The sequence below is a fragment of the Marmota flaviventris genome, chromosome 10, assembly GCF_047511675.1.
Source record: "Marmota flaviventris isolate mMarFla1 chromosome 10, mMarFla1.hap1, whole genome shotgun sequence".
NCBI classification, from domain to species: domain Eukaryota; kingdom Metazoa; phylum Chordata; class Mammalia; order Rodentia; family Sciuridae; genus Marmota; species Marmota flaviventris.
The window spans coordinates 13,796,304-13,812,971 of NC_092507.1; the positions used below are offsets into that span (position 1 = coordinate 13,796,304).

Below are 16,668 nucleotides of genomic sequence, written 5' to 3' on the forward strand. Positions count from 1 at the left end.
CTAAAAACCTAGCAGCCGGGTGAGAGGCGCACACCTGTAACCAGTGACTCGGGAGGCTGAGGCAGGAGGGCAACTCAGACGCTGTCCCAAAAAAGAAAAATGGGCTGAGGATAGCTTAGTGGTGAAGTGCTCCTGGGTTCAGTGCTCAGAACCAAAAGAATAAATAATAATAATAATAATAATAATAATAATAAAAAAACAAGCTAAGTCAAGCTAGCGAGACTGAGGACTACAGGCCCTGAATAGGGTTTATTGGATGAGGGGCGGCGAGGATCAAGTGGCCTCAAAGCCCAGGAAGGTAGGTGACAGGGCACTGGGTGGAAGGCAGCGCAGAGGAGAGAGCCGGGTTCTGAAGCGCTGCGGGGTTTTGAGGGGAGAGCCCTCAACTTTTACAGTCTATTTCTTTGAATCTGCAAAAGGGGCATTTCCCCCACAGTGTGACTCGCACGGCTGAGTCGCCTGCGCATAGTAGGGGCTTGCTGGCTGCCTGTAGCTGCTGTGTTCCCAAGAAGGCAGGACGCTGAGGGCTGATCTGGGGTGGGGCAGGAGTGCTCCGGTGTGAGTCCCCACTGTGCTCGCCACCTCTGCCCCCACAGGCGCCAGGTCTCCACAGGAGTCCGCAGATGAAAAAACACAACAAGGCCAGTGTGAACTGCGTCCCAGTTTCTTTTTTATTTTTTTGTTCTTTTTTTCCTTTTTTTTTTTTTAAGTATGGAGGCTCAAGTATAAGATGTAGATTTTTTTGTTTGTTTAAGCTTTACAAAAAAAACAAAATAAAACAAAAAACTCCTTTTGCATTCCATAAAAATTGACAGAAGAGCACCTGGCCAGAAGAGCAGGACGGTCACCCCACCCACACCGTGGTCTCTGCAGGACAGGGGCAGATCTGCGCAGGACGCAAGGCCGCCTCCCCCTCCTCCCAGAGCCGGCCCTGTCCCCCGACCCCCAGCCCCAAGCAACTCCCAAACACACATGGAATCAGATTTCCAGTTTTTCTTCTATCTTTCACACACCACAGTTATTTCATAAAATTTTTTTGTTTTACATTTTTTACACCAATGTAACAAAAAAGGTGGGAGGGGTGGCCGACAGACAGTGTATTTTATGCCTATAAATGGGGGGGGACGGGGCCCAGGTGAACAGAAAACACAGGTCTCTATGGAAATATCGAGAGTTTCGATAGCAAAATGTGGTGGGAAGCAGGCCTCGGAGCCAGAGGAGGGTGTTTATTGGGCTTTATTCTCAGGGAGAGATGGCGCTGTGCGGTCGATGATGCAAGGTGTTATGTGACCTGCTGGGGAGGGAGGGGACAAGGAAAGGGAGCAGAAAACGAGTTTTCTAAGAAAGGAATCTAACGAGTGCATGGCGTGTCCGGTTAGCCAAAGCGGAGGTTTAGCACTGCTGCTTTCTCTTCAACGCCTCCACCAGGTCGTTCTTAAGAGCTTCTTGTTTTGATTTGTCTGCAAAAGTCTGCACAGACCTGCAAGGGAGGAAAGGTGCTGTGAGCGGTGGAATGGGAGGAGGATGCGGAAGGGACCAGGCCTGGAGGGCGCGGAGCGGGCAGAGCTGCGGGACCTGCACCCCCTTTCCTTGCTGGGCCCCAGAGACCTGCACAGGCAGGTCACCGCTGCCCCGGGCCATGGGTGACCTGGCCCTAGCAACCAGAACCCCAGTCTGCAACACCTTCTGGAACCAGGCGGCTTCCAAGCACCATGTGGTGAAGACTCTTGGCTTCAGACCCGCGGCCCCAGGAGGCGGACTCAGGCCAGGGGCCACGAGGCCCTCTACAGCGCCTCCCCCTTCTCCACTCCAGCCCTGCAGGAGGCTGGATGCTCCCCTGGCAAGTCAGGGCGCAGCAGCACCCACAGGTGTCCAGGGACCCTCGTCTGTGTGTGCTGCGGTCACATCAGGGCACACGGCAAAGGCAGGGCTTCTGGCTTCTGGCTTCTGCTGGGAGGCACTGCGGCTGTTAACGGCCCAGAAAAGCCCTCACCCAAGCTCCAGGAGGTGGGGAGAGGGTGCCCTGGGCCCCCCACTGTCAATCCTGGATCTGTGGGGAAACTTCAGCAAAGCTAGAAACAGGGATTTAGACATTTACGATTCACAAAGTGCTGCTCATACACTGCATGTCATTGGATCCTCACACGCATCTTGGAGTCTTCACCATTATTAACCCTCATTTACACACAAGGAAACTGAGCTCCAAGAAATGCCCCCCCGCAGCGATTCCCTGGGTGATCACTTGGTCAAATTTGCCCAACATTAGTAACTAACTCACTAATTATTAACAACCGTGTGACAGTTTAGAAGCGGTGGGGACAGGAGGAAGCGAGCGCGGGAGAGTGTGCTCAGCCAGGGTCTTGCTGCAGGCCACCCACCGTGACAGAGTGGGGAGGGAGTGTGCTGAGAAGGGGTAGCCAGGTGGAGCAGGGCCGGGAGGCCACAGCACCCCGGCCCGAGTTCTGGCTACCGAACCCTAGAAAATCAAAGAGTCCTCAGGAAGGGGCGTTGGTAAGAGAAGCCATCTGCACACAGCTGAAAAAAGTCCCCATGAGAAACGCTGGTGTTTGGTTGATGCTGCCCGTCGCCGTGGACTGCCTCGGGATCTGCCACAGCCAGGGGCAGGGCAGGGCACCACCCCAGCAGGCCCTGGTCTCCAAAGCTCAGCTGGTACCAAGAGCTTCCTCAGCTCACAGCAGGGACGGGGACAGAGGGCGGGGGTGGGAGGGCAAGGAGGCCAAGCAGCAGTGCAGGGCTCCTGGGCCTGGCGTGGCCGGCTCTTCTGGGGAGGAGGAGCTGAGCGCGCCAGGCCCGAGCTGAGTCTAGCCAGCCCCACCCCACAGAGGAGGATCAGGTGGGAGACGGCAAGTCAGAACGCGAGAGGCACCAAGAGCAGGGGCTCATCTCACAGGCAGAGCTGGGGAAAGTCACCTAGGCAGAGCATTCAGCAGGAGGACGCACTCTGGGCAGTCAGGTGCCCGGTGCCCACCACCCACCAGGTTTTTTGTGCCAGGAGGCCAGCAGTGGGTGGCCAGGGAAGGGCACTGGGTGGTGCCCCTCATGGAAGGCTTCCTGGGAGCACAGCAGGCCACCCGAAGGCCCCAGCTGAGGCTGGAGCTGTGGCCACCATGAACCTCAAGCCAGTGCCCACGGCCTCAGCGCAGGAGGGCAGCCCCTCTGGCACGCACACGCCCTGGCCAGCCCCGCTGGCAGCCCTGTGCCTCTTCTGGGCCAGGCTTTCGGTGTCCAGCCCTGGACCAAGTGGGCTCCGCAGCCCCCTGCTCTTATTTCTAGTTTCTAGAGGCAGCCTCCCCGCCCCCGCTCTCTAGGGTGCTGGCTGCTGTCACACATCGTGGTTCCTGGCCATTAACCAACAAGACCATTTTCCTTTCCAACAGCGCAATGCTGAGGATAGCCTTGGCTCGCTAGGGCGGAGGCCACACTGCCAGGCACCCCAGACACCCCAGGTACCACAGGCACTGGTGCCCAGGGGCTCCCGCGGTAGCCAGGATGGCAAGTGATCACAGGGACTGGGAGGGAGGCCACCCTTTCCAGGTCCATGTGCCACTAAGACTGGGGCTTATCTTGGTCCTGGGAAAGGAAAAGGGAGGACCTGCTGCACACCCACTGCACGAGGTGAGGTGACAGAGCCAGAGACACTGCATGAGGTGACAGAAGAGGGCACAGACTCCTGCTTTGAGCTGGTGGGACAGGCACACACAAGGGGCCTGCTAGTCACCGGACTGGGCTTCTTTAGGAGCAAAAAACCAAATCACACCTCTCCCCGACACCTGGCCTCCGCCCAGAGTACAGTGCACACACGCCACGCACATCACACGTGTCCGGGTTACGTGGGGCTGAGGCTGCACGTTAATGTGGCTGCTCACGGCCATGAGCGGACTCGGAGGTTAGTGGTGGTTTAAAGGGGTGCGCAGCAGCTGGACGGCGGGTGTTGGCGGGTTGGTGAGTCCTGTTTAGTGGGGGTCTCACGCCTTTCAGGCAGGGTACCTGGATTGGCTTAGTTATCAGGCTGGATGTAGACCTGGCGCTGGGTCAGCACTTGAGAAAGCTCCCTCTGCAACTGTTTAAACTTGTGGTTGTCGGGGAGAGCATCAAGAGATCTACAGAGAGTGTTCAGAGAGGGTGAAGCCAGGGGGCGAGAGCACAGCAACGCAGAACACGGTGTAACAGCCAGGGAAACGCAGGGACAGGAGGGGCCGCGGGAGTCCCCACTGCGGGTCTACCCGGGCAGTGGTCCTGGTTCTCGGGGCTCACACCAACCACCCCACAACACCAACTGCGCCACTTCTCGTTTCGCAGCCGTGACCTGGGGAGTCCGCTTCTCGGTCTTTTGGCCAGGATCAGCTGTAGTGTCTGACCCCCAGGACCACTGGGCTCTACCTGCTACAGGCCAGGAAGGAAAGGTGAGGGCCCAAAGGGGACTCCTCCTCTTTTTAAAACTGCAGACAACTTAAATGTGCTCCCCAGATAAATTCATAAGGCTGGGCAGCTGGCCTCTGGGGGGGTTGTGAGGTCTGGGCAGGGAAAGGGGCTGAGGGCTCCATCAAGGCCACCCTCCAGCCACCCCTGGAGCTGGCTGCAGAATCCATCACAGACTTCATCTGACCCCACGAGCACCCTGCACCCTGCCTCCCTGACTGGGAGGTGCTGAGCAGTGTGTGGAAGGTCACACAGCTCAGGCTGACGGGGTCTGGAGAAGCTCCCTCTTCCATGGCTGCCCCTGCACCAGCTGGGATCTGTCTCCTGCCCAGACCACCGTGAACCCCGAGTCTCCAGAGAGCTTGCCGGCCTCTGCTTGGCTGACATGGCACAACTCAGGGTGTGAGATGGGTGGGAACAGCTCAGGGCCTGGCAGGGCACAGAGCAGCCAGGGTCCTGTGCAGGCTGGAGGGGCTCTATCCAAATGCCATGCTCTGCAGCCAGGGGCCAGGGTCAGCCAGAGGCGACCGCCAGCACTCCCTCCCGTGTCCTGGGGTGTGGCTGCTGAAGCTCTCTCAGGCTCCAGCACCCAAGGGCCTGGACATGCTCTAGATGGGCCAGACACTCAGAGGAGCCCGGCTCCAGGGATGAGGGCACCGAAGGCTGTTAAGGAAGGTGAGTCCAGAAACAAAACGGTGGAGGCGAGAACCAAGAGTCAGTGTGTGTGCAAAGTACCCAGGGTGCAGTGCCCTCTGGAACAAGCACAGCAATCCCAGAGGGAGGTACTTTTGCCCCATCTTATAGGGGGTAAAGGAAGAGAAGGCCCCCCATGGCATGGCTACTCACTAGTAGACCTGGGGCTTTCATTGAGGAAGCACTCCACCAACTGAGCTCTATCCCCAGCCCAGCTGGCAGACCTAGGACTCAAACCCGTGTCTTTTGGTTCCAAAACTTGTACTTTTAGGCACATTACCTCAGCCCATTGACGATGTCCTTTGTTTTTCCAAAGTAGATCTCGTTCAGTGTACTTCTGATTTTGTTTTCCATGTCCTGAGGAGGGGGGGAGAGAGGGGAGCCAGCATGGCCAGCAGTTAGGAAGGACGCCTGAGGCCTACGCCCACCTGCCAACGGCTCAGCCTGCAGTCCCCATTATGGCCACAGGGGGGCGGCGCACCACCGCACCAGCACAGGGAGCCCACTCTGGCTGCCAAGACCCCACCAATGACTTGTGCTCTGGCCTTGCAGTCCTGTCCTGGAGGAAGCCCATCCTAGGGCTGGCGGCCAACTCTGACCATGACTGGGAGCCGTTGAAACCACATCACCACCCCTCAGCCTGGCCACCACTTCTGTGAACAATTCAATGAAACTGGAGAGCACTTCCCCCTCTTCAAACAACTTGGTGACAGGAGAGGCCAAGGCGGCCACAATGGAAGCTGCTCCAAGGCCGCCAGAGTTCCAGGCCTGTTTCCTTCCTGAGCCCAGGTCTCTGTTCACACCCAGTTCACTGCAGAGACAGGACTGGGCGCTTCCTAGAGCCAAGGACAGAGCAAGTCCTCCCAGAGCTCGCATCCAAATCACAAGGCTCTGAAAACCTCAGGCGGGGCGGCAGGAAGTGGCGGAGTTCGGGACAGAGTGGAGGATTCTCTCCAGAGAGAGGCACCAGCCCACTCCTGGTGAGCACGAGGGAACCCACCAGAGTCCTGGAGCCAGAGGCCCACTCACCTCCACCAGGCGCCCAATATTGGCTATGTGCGGGGAGCAGTCGCTCACAGTTTCATCCTTCTCCATCTGAAAGACAGAAGCATTCCTGCAAATCAGAGAGGGCAGGGGCTCCAAGAAAGCCCAACTCTGAGGGCTCGCAAAGGGCCCACAGTCCCCGCTGGTAGCTCTGTGGAGCCAGCCACAGGTGTAAGGGCCCCCCTTTTTAATTGATTTTTTTAAAAAATAAATGACAGTGGAATGAATTACTATTCATATTACACAGTTTTTTTAATATTTATTTTTTAGTTGAAGTTGGACACAATACCTTTATTTCACTTATTTATTTTTATGTGGTGCTGAAGATCGAACCCAGGATCCCGCATATGCCAGGCGAGCGCTCTACTGCTGAGCCACAACCCAGCCCCCAGAGCACAGTTTTTTATACCTCTGGTTGTATATAAAGTACGTTCACACCAATTCGTGTCTTCATACATGTACTTTGGATGATGTGCATCATATCTCACCATCATTGTTAACCTCCTGCCCCCTCCCACCCCTCTGCCCTATCTAGAGTTCGTCTATTCCTCCCATGCTCCCCCTCCCTACTCCATTATGAGTCAGTCACCTTATATCAGAGAAACATTCAGCATTTGTTTTTTGGGGGATTGGCTAACATAGCATTATCTTCTCCAACGCCATCCATTTACCTGCAAATGCCATTTTATTCTCTTTTATTGCTGAGTAATATTCCACTGTGTATATATGCCACATTTTTTAAATCCATTCATCTACTGAACTGTGCTGCTATATAAGGGCACATTTCTATACAAAACGATTGAAATTTCGGGTCATCAATAGCCCAGCCAGCAAAACTGACATGATATTTCAGGAGAACATTTTTTGCTGCCTTGGGAGGGGCAGATACCTCCCACGCCACAGCAGGGAGAGGGAGGGCAAGGGGGACCACCCTTGCCAGGTACTGGCTCATCCAGGGTCACTTGGAGAGGCTCACTCTTTTTTTTTGAGAGAGAATTTTTTAATATTTATTTTTTAGTTTTCGGCGGGCACATCTTTGTTTGTATGTGGTGCTGAGGATCGAACCCGGGCCGCACGCATGCCAGGCGAGTGCGCTACCACTTGAGCCACATCCCCAGCCCAAGAGGCTCACTCTTATCTGTCTCTAAACTATTACTAACAGGTACAGGCACAAGCTGCTGCTCACCAGTAAGCAACACCAAGTGCTGGGGGTGGGGGATGACAACAGGCCAACCTGACCGGAGCACCTGGCCACCAACTGTGGGTTTCCCTGTGGCCAGCCTCACTTGTCTGATTTGCCTGTCTTATGCTTTATGCCTTGCTGAGCAAAGGGATAATTATATAAATGTTCAACGTCACTAGAATGAAGATAAGGACACACTGTTAAAATTAAAAAAAATTTTTTTTTTTTTTTTATTCCTGGGACTGACACTTAGAGGGGCTTAGCCACTCAGCCATATTCCCAACCTTTTTATATGTTATTACGGAAGGTCTTGCTAAGTTGCCCAGGCTGGCTTTGAACTCTGAGAGAGTTCTACTGCCTCAGCCTCCCGAGCTGCTGGGATTACAGGTGTGTGCCACTGCACCCAGCTGAAAACAATCTGAGAGCTGGAGTAAATTAATTAAGAAATGGAAAGAAAAGTCAGGACGGCCACAGAGCAAAGCCAAGGCCGGCACCTCCCGAGGACAGGAAGGGGTGGGCATGGGGTGGGACGGTGTGCTCAGGGGTCCACGACTATGTGTCCCACCTGCTCCTGCCTGTCTTCATCAGGGTTAGTGACCGCAGGCTGGGAAGGCAGAACAGAGCCAGGTAAGCAGGGCCGAAAAGCAGACAGGTGAGCCGAGGGTAGCCAAGAACCGGGCACTTCAGATATCAGGCTTTAAGGACACATAAACCCGACAGCCCTCACAGCAGTCCTTGCTGATGGTGTACTTGCTCCCAGAGGAGCAGGGACACTAGGGGATGGCAGTGCTGACCTGACTACTCTACAAGACCTGAGGGATGGGAGGGCAAGGTGGTGGTAATATTCCACTGTGTATATATGCCACTGAAGGCCCCATTGTGTGTGTGTGTGTGTGTGTGTGTGTGTGTGGAGTACTGGGGACTGAATCAGGAGTGTTCTCCAATGGCTACATCCCTAGCCCCCCTTTTGTTTTGAGACAGGGTCTAGTTCAGAGGCTGAGGCTGATCTTGAACTTGCAATCTTCCTGTCCATCTGTAAATGCAGCGAGAGGCTGAGACAGGGGGATTGCAAGCTCGAAGCCAGGCTCAGTAACTTAGTTGAGACCCTGTCTCAAAATAAAAAAACAAAAAGGGATGAGGATGTGGCTTAGAAACTGATCCAGATACAAACTTTTTTTTTTTTTTTTTAATTTTAGTATTCTTTTTCCCAAGATGAGGTGTCGCTATGCTGCTCATGAACTTGTGATCCTCCAGCATCAGCCTTTTGAGTAGTGGTGACAGATGTGTCACTGCAGCCAGCAGGCACTGGCTTTTAAGAGAGCCTCGGACAGAGTTCATCCACTTAAAAGCTGAGTGGTTTAAGAGGAGAAATGGGGTGCTCACTCAGCAGGATGCTATCAGAGAAGGACCCAGTTTACTGAGTGACAGTCTGGACCCCGTGGCCTGGCAGGGCCCTCCCAAAATTTCGCCATGGAATCTCTACAGAACAAAGAGGCTGGTTCTGGAGGACGGCTGCCGAGGCCGGTTAAACGACAAAGAGGGAGGGGAACGCTAGGATGATCAGCTTCCCAGCCTTGCTGGGCTCCAAACCGTCCAGGGCACTCTTTGGTGAGTGATCCTGGGGTCTTGATCCTGGGAGACTGCAAAGGGCCCCTAAGACTGGGGCGGTGTGAGTGCAGGGGAACTTGAAGGCGACACGGGCCCCCACTTGGCCTCAGGTCTGATACACACTCCACCTGGGCAGCCTCGTTTGTTGGATCATCTTCTCTCAGAAAAAGCCTGTTGCCAGGACAACTGGTGGGTGTTCTGTTGAACAGGAGCTGGGAGCTCACTCGGGAGGAAGGAGGGTGTCCTTCCACCCGTTTCTAACAGGACTTTTTGGATGCGCGCTTGCTCTCTCCACATGGAAATGGTTACACTGCCCAGATCCGGGGCTGCTCCATTCAGGAGCAGCCTGCAGGGGACTGATCCAAATGAACTTTGTCCTTCCAGCAAATTCATCTTTCTCCTGCCCCAGAGCTCTACACAGAGGGCAGATTCCTGTTCTCCCTGCCCCTCAGGGAAAGGGTGAGGGCTTTGAGCCACTGAAGGCCCCAGTGTGTGTGTGTGTGTGTGTGTGTGTGTAGGAGTACTGGGGACTGAACCAGGGGTGTTCTCCAATGGCTACATCCCTAGCCCCCCTTTTGTTTTGAGACAGGGTCTAGTTTGGAGGATGAGGCTGATCTTGAACTTGCGATCTTCCTGCACCACTAAGCCCAGCCTGAAGGCCCCATTTTAAATGAGAACCAGCAGTCCAAGGAGAGGGCCAAGAGCTCATCACCAGGTAAGTCCAGTCACGCCAGCAACTCAGACTCTTGGTTCCCATCTTTGTGCTTCAGATTCAAGAGCGACCTTCTGACAAAAGTTGAAACCACTGGACAATCAAAGGAAATATAAGGCTTGGGCTGGGGGACAGATACACTCCCCAGGAACACAAGAGGGGCCCTTAAACTTAGGTTGGGAACCTGAGCCTGAGGCCTGGGGGAGGGGAGGGCGGCGGGTTGGTGTGCAGTGGGGCCGGGACCTGGCACACAGACTTCTTTCCATGGCCCCCTTGCCACCCCGTTGACGCCCCTCCACACCTGGCCAGGGTTGGCTTGCTGGCAGTGCTGACCACCACAAACAGACCTATTTTTGTAATGCACACATTATTACATCCTTATAAAAGTGGTTGCCAGAAGGCAAACATTTTTATGTGCTGTGGCCTCGCAGATGTTCCACAAGGTGGTTCCAACTGAGTCTGGAGTCAAGAGCCAGGCTGCCTAACCCCAACCAGACCCTCCCCTCTGCTCCGTGGCCTGAGATGGAGATGAAACAGGCAAGCACTCGGACCATGATAGCTGTTCTCCTGGAAAGGGGGGACAGTCTTTTTCTGTCGCAAGGCACCTTTCACCAGCACACTCGGAGGCAGAGCCTGCAAGAAGCCAGCTCCCCTCAGTCCCAGCGGCTGCCATCAGGCCAGGAGGCCCCTGGGACAAGTGCGCAGAGCAGGGGCCTTGGCTGTCTAGGCTCTGACCTCCTCGCCTTCACCTCACACGATGAGCCACCACAGAAAACAGAGTCGAGCCTGCGGAGTGGCAGCTCTAGGGCCCGTCAGAACAAAGCTTTACCCCGACCCTCTGGCCCTTGGTGTCCTCCTGGTTGCCAAGCTGTGCTGTGGGCACGAGACTGGTTGGAGGCCAGGACTGCCCAGTGTAGGAAAACCTAGAGTCTAAACTACACATATTCTAGAAGACTGGTGGCAGCAGCAGTAAGAGCTGCTCTTTATTGAGTAGAAAATGTGTTGACATGGTAAGAGCTTTCAAAGTAGAATCGCCAACTCTACAGTGAAAACCCTGCATTTCAGAGAGGTGAAGTGGTTTATCCGGTCACATGGCTCGAAAGCACAGGGTGAGGCCCTGAACGCAAGTCTGGATGATTCCCAAGCCCGTTACCTTCCCAGAGACCCCTCTGCTGCCATTTAATCTACATTCTTTACCAGAAGAGCTGAGAGCAAACCACAAGCTGGGCTCAGAAATTCCACCTCATCCACTCTCCCCACCTCATCCACTCCCGCCCTGTCCTCCAGTCAGGGAAGGGTGCAGGGAGGAAGCCTGGGGCTGGGTCAGCCCACCCAGGCCACTGGACAAATGCCCAACCAGTCTCAGAAGCCCCCCTGCTAGAGTGTCACCACCCAGGTGACCTCATGAACACAGGAGCTGCTGCAGCCGCACCCCGGCAAGCCCGAGCTCCCAGACCTGCCCTGAGCTTGGCCTGGCTCACCGTGGGCTCCCTCCAGCTGGAAGGAAGGACTGGAGCTTTGTCCCCCTTATGAAACCACACGCCTGGCTTAACCACCAGCCCAAGTCTGGGAGGGCTTTCCTGCTGGGCTCTAGAGACAAGTGCCACAGCTGGGTTTTACTGTCCCAAAGACATGTTAGGGCTGCTGCTTGCACACGCCCAACCTGGTCGCCCCATCTGACAGAACATCCCACCTCTGTGTCTAAATATTTACCATCTGAAAAAAATATCAACTGAACATCTGCAGGCCCTTCCCCAGATGGGCGACTGTGGATCTCTTTCCAGAGACTCAGCCTGCCTCCTTCCCACGTCTCTGCCGTCACATGGGTCCCTCAGTGCAGCTTCCTGCTCACCACGTTGGTACCTGGCACCCCACACTGTCTTATTTTTTTTTTCAGTTGTAGATGGACATTGCATCTTTATTTATTTTTATGTGGTGCTGGGGATCGACTCCAGGGCCTCATGCATGCCAGGCAAGTGCTCTGCCACCGACACAACCCCAGCCGCCCCCACTTAAAAAAATTTTTTTGTTGTTGTTGTAGCCAACACTTTTTTTACCTGCTCCACGACTTCCTGCTGGGGCCTCTGGAAGCCTGCCAAGGGGCTCCTTCTGCCCACCTGCCCTCACATGCGCCCCCGGGCCCTGGCAGTAGGGCTCCAGGAGGCCGTAACGAGCCTCCACGAGGCCTGTAGCTCACATTCCCTGACAGCCCACAGCTGCGGGGACTTGCCAAAGCACTTTCTAACCGATGTCCCTGAGATGTCTCTGGTGGAGGTAACGAAAGGCCACTGTGCCGGTGGGTTGGGCACAAGCTCCCACTCGGAGTGTCCTGGCCAGCTGGGAAATGAGCTGCCATTCATCACAGTGACAGGCACCACTGAGGGTGGCTCTCAGTTCATTCACCTGCGCCCCATAAGCCATCTAATGGGAAAGCTGCAGACAGGGCTGGGAGTGCCTGGTCACACTACAGGCAAGGGCCCGGGACAGGTTGCTGCTGCCGCTGCTGCTGGGGGAGGAGTGTGACAGGAGGATGGGGACACTGCTTGGCCGTACTCTGGGGTGCTTCTGACGGATGACCAGGACGGCTTGTAGGCCCTCGCCCAGCACCAACGTCCTGGTGAGGCAGCTCCCCAAACACAGGGCCTCCCTCTCTCTGATGGGGGCTGAGCGTGGGATGCTGCTGAGGAGGACGGGGCCCAGCCTGGTCACTGAGGACTGTGCGGTGCTGGAATGAGGAAGTCCCCTCAACCCCACTGCTCACACCCTGGGGGTCACCTGGCCCTGACGGCTCTGCTCCCAAACACCTCCCATCCTGAGGCTCCTCCTTGACCCCCTTCCTTCCGTGGCCTAATCACTGGCTCCAGCTGCCACCCACCTCTTCACTGACCTCCTTGCCACAGGCTCATCTCCTCCAGCCCCCTGGGGGGCGCCCAGTCCAGCCATCACCCTCTCCTGTCAACCTGGCCTCCATGTCAACTGGCAGGGCCACGGCCTGAAAACGCAGATCTGTTCATGCTAACCCCCTCCCTCCTCACTCCCTCCAGCAGCAAGCGCACCTCCTGGGGTCAACTGGTTTCTCAGAAGCCCAGAGGACAGTGTCCTGCCCACACTGAGCTCACTGCTCAGCATGCTTCCATCTGAGTGTTTACTTAGCAACTAATGATGGCAGGCGGGGGGCGGGGGGCAGACTGACAGCAAGAGTGTGGTGTGGTAGAAAGCAGCACAGATGGATTTTTTTTGTCAGACCAATCTGGGTTCAAATCCTCTCTCTGCCTACTACTGGTCAAGCCATGGCAGGCAAGCTATTTAGCAGCTCGAGCCTCAGTTTCCTCATCTGTTAAATGGGAAGGATAACTCTACCTTGCTTACAGTCTAACCAGAGTCAGCCTGCACAACCGCGCATGTTTACTATGAATGACTGATTTGCTCAACTTTCCTGGAACCCCTCATCTCGCATCCACAGCAACTGCAGACATTTTTCCAGGGTTCATCCGGGACTTGTAGCTAAACCCCTCACCTCTTATTTTCCCTGCTTGCTCAGAAGCTGCACATCATTAACTTAGATTTGTCTACCTCACTGCTCCCCTCCCCCCTTTCATAGTTACTTACACTGGAAAGGAGCCCCAGCTTTGCTGCACCCAGATGAATTATGGGATTGGCTGTAAGAATGATGACAGAAGCATCATTTCCTCATTAAGCCCCAAGAGCAAAAGGCAATGCAAACAAGGCCTGTGGCCCCGCCCAGGTGTGCCGAGGACAGCCACTCATCAGGCCCGTGTGGCTTGGCACGAGCCCCTGCACAAGGCAGGCCGGAACCAGACGCTGGCCATGGGCTGACAGCTCTGACTGAGACTATTAGGAAGGCTGAGGATTAAATATTTGTCCAGGTCACTGTATACCGGGTGGAATTATAAACGGTTCAGAGCGGTAAGTGATGCAGGAAGCAGTCTCCGGATACAGATTTAGGGTTTCCCACCCACTCCCCAAGTGGCGGGGTAGGCAGGCAGGCTGTGCTGGAGCTGGCTCCCTGGGGGTTCTACTGGCTTTGCCAGTCAGTGGCTCCTGGAAGGGAAAGGTCTGTTTCCATGCAGCAAGATGGACTCCACCCCAGAGCACACCAGTGCTTCCTGCTGGGACCGGGTGGGGACAGCCCTGCCCAGAGGCCAGACCAGGATATCCCAAGCTCCCAAGCTCCCTCTGGCTTCTGGTTCCCTAACATAGCAAAGACCCTGACACAGCGGGGGTGTGGGGGTGTGAGTGTGTGGCGGGGGTTGCATGAAGCCCACAGGTGGTCTGAGGGCCATGTGCAGCCTTGGGAGTGCCGGCCAGCTTCTACACTGCCATTGCTTTTTAAAAGCACAATGAAGCTGTTGTCACTAGTAAAATACAAATTTTTTTAGTTGTCAATGGACCTTTATTTTTTATTTATTTATATGTGGTGCTGAGAATTGAACCCAGTGCTCACATATGCTAGGCAAGCACTCTACCACTGAGCCATAACCCCATCCCAGAATACAAATTTGCTTATAAGATTTACTAAACTGACCCTTTCTGCCATATTTTTTTTCTATCAAGAGCCATCAGTTGGTATCGCACTGATACCAAAACCAGATAAGGATACATCTAGGAAAGAAAACTACAGCCAATATCCCCGATGAACTTAGATGAGAAAATCCTTAATAAATATTAACAAATTGTATTCAACAACATGTTAAGAAGTTTGTATATTACAACCAAGTTGGTTTTATCCAGGGATGCAAGGATGGTTTAACATATGCAAATCAACAAATGAAGTTCATCACATAATTAGAATTAAGGACAAAAATCACTTGGTCATCTCAATAAATGCAGAGAAAGCCTTCAAAAAAATTTAGCACCCATGCATGATTAAAACACTGAAGAAACTAGGGAAAAAGGAACCTCCCTCAACATCCTGAAGGCCACGTACAAAACAAAGTCAGTGTCATAATGCATGGAGAAAAATTGAAAGCATTTCCTCTAACATCTGAAACAAGATGAGGCTGTCCACCCTCACCACTCCTATTTAATACAGTTCTAGTAATTCTAGCCAGAGCACCTAGGCAAGAGAAGGAAATAAAAGGGATAAAAACAGGAAAGGAAGTCGTCAAAGTATCACTGTTTATAGATGACATGATCCTCTACCTAGAAGATCCAAAGAACCCCACCAGAAGTCTGCTAGAGCTAATAACGCAAAGCAGCAGGGAACAAAATCAACGTATCCGTTACTATACGCCAATAATAAATCTGCAGAGAAAGAAACCAGGAGAACAATCTCATTCACAAAACCCTCAAAACAAAAACAAATAAAACCTAGGAATAAATCTATTAACCAAGGAAGTGAAACACCTCTATAATGGAAACATACAACACTACACTGCAGAAAGAAAATCAAAGAAGGTACAAGAAGATGGAAGGAAAGACCTCACAAGTTCATGAACAGGCAAAATCAATATTGTTAAAATGGCCATACGCCCAAAAGCAATATATAGATTAGATAAAATCCACATCAAAACACCAATGACATTCTTCACAGAACTAGAAAAAACAGTCCTAAAATTCATTTGGAAGAATAAAAGATCAGAATAGCCAAGGCAATTCTAAGCCAAAAAAGCAATGCTGGAGGCATCACAACCTGACTTCAAACTGTACTACAGAGCTACAGCAACGCGGCAGTGTGTGAAACAGACACCAGACCAAGGGAACAGAACAGGACACAGAAGCAAACACATCCATCTACAGTCTTCCGATCCTTGACAGAGGTGCCCGAAACATACACTGGAGGAAAGACAGCCTTTAAAGCAAATGGGGCCGGGACAACTGGTTCCCAAACATAGAGGAAGGAGAGCAGACCCTTACCTCTCACCCTGCACAAAAGTCAGCTCAAAATAGAGCAGAGATCTCGCAATCAGAGCAGAAACTATGCAACCCCCTAAGAAGAAAACGCAGGGTGAACACTCCAGCAGAGAGGCAAGGACCCCCAAAGCTCAGGATATAATGCCAAGAGTTCATAAACAGGATGGCATCAAAGCCAATCCCCCAAAACCAAGGCTGAAAACTTTTGTTAGCTACTGTTTGGACAGAATTAATACCCAGAATATATAAAAAACTAAAACTTCACAGCAGAAAAACCAACCCAATGAACACAATGAACTAACCACTTTTCCAAAGAAGAAATACAAATGGCAATAAATATATTTTAAAAAGTTTAACATCCTTAGCGATCAGGGAAATGCAAATCAAAACTACACTGAGATTTCATCTCACTCCAGTCAGGATGGCAGCCATCAGGAATACAAACAATAATAAATGCTGGAGAGAATGTGGAGAAAAAGGAGCACCTTTACACTGTTGGTGGGACTGTAGATCAGAACAACCACTATGGAAATCCAGACGGAGGTTCCTCAGAAGACTAGGCATGGACCCACTTTATGACCCAGCTACCCCACTCTTGGTATTTATCCTAAAGAATTAAATTCTTCATACACAGTGACAACAAGCACAACCATGTTTACAGCAGCACAAGTCACAACAGCCAAATTATGCAACCAGCCTAGGGGTCCACCAATAAATGGGTAAATAAAGTGTGATATATATACACAGTCAGTTTTTATTCCATCCATAAAGAAGAATGAAATTATGTCACTTGCAGGAAAATGGATGGAATTTGAGAACATTACGTAAAGCAAAATAAGCCAAATTCAGAAGGTCAAGGGTCATGTTTTCTCTCCTATGTGGAAGCTAGAGAAGAAAAGAAAAGAGGTGTGTGGGGGGAGGGGGATCTTATTAAAATCAAAGGGAGACCAATAGAGGAAGAAAGTGGGGGCGGGGGAAGGGGATAGAAGGGGAGGGAGGGAGAAATATTGAGAAATGATATTGGCCAAATTACACTGCTATATTGTAAACATGTATGGGTATGTAACAAAAAGCCCCCATTATGTAAAATTATAATAAACCAATAAAAAATAAG

The 16,668-nt window shown here is 52.8% G+C and overlaps 1 protein-coding gene across 2 annotated transcripts in view; it reads right to left on the bottom strand.

Annotated features, from left to right (window-relative positions):
• Positions 1–978: 978 nt before the first annotated feature.
• The window catches only part of Capzb (capping actin protein of muscle Z-line subunit beta), a 114,553-nt gene continuing 98,863 nt past the window's right edge, over positions 979–16,668 (bottom strand). Inside the window, exons 7-10 of one of the 2 annotated variants that reach the window (XM_071617416.1) lie at positions 6,163–6,228; positions 5,414–5,490; positions 4,009–4,121; positions 1,342–1,480 (exon numbers count right to left, since the gene is read on the bottom strand). In XM_071617416.1, coding sequence (XP_071473517.1) covers positions 4,019–4,121; positions 5,414–5,490; positions 6,163–6,228 — 246 coding nt within the window. In that variant the 3' untranslated portion in view covers positions 1,342–1,480; positions 4,009–4,018. Of the gene's footprint in view, positions 1,481–4,008; positions 4,122–5,413; positions 5,491–6,162; positions 6,229–16,668 lie in introns of both variants that reach the window. The other variant, XM_027951954.3, reaches the window with a different exon arrangement.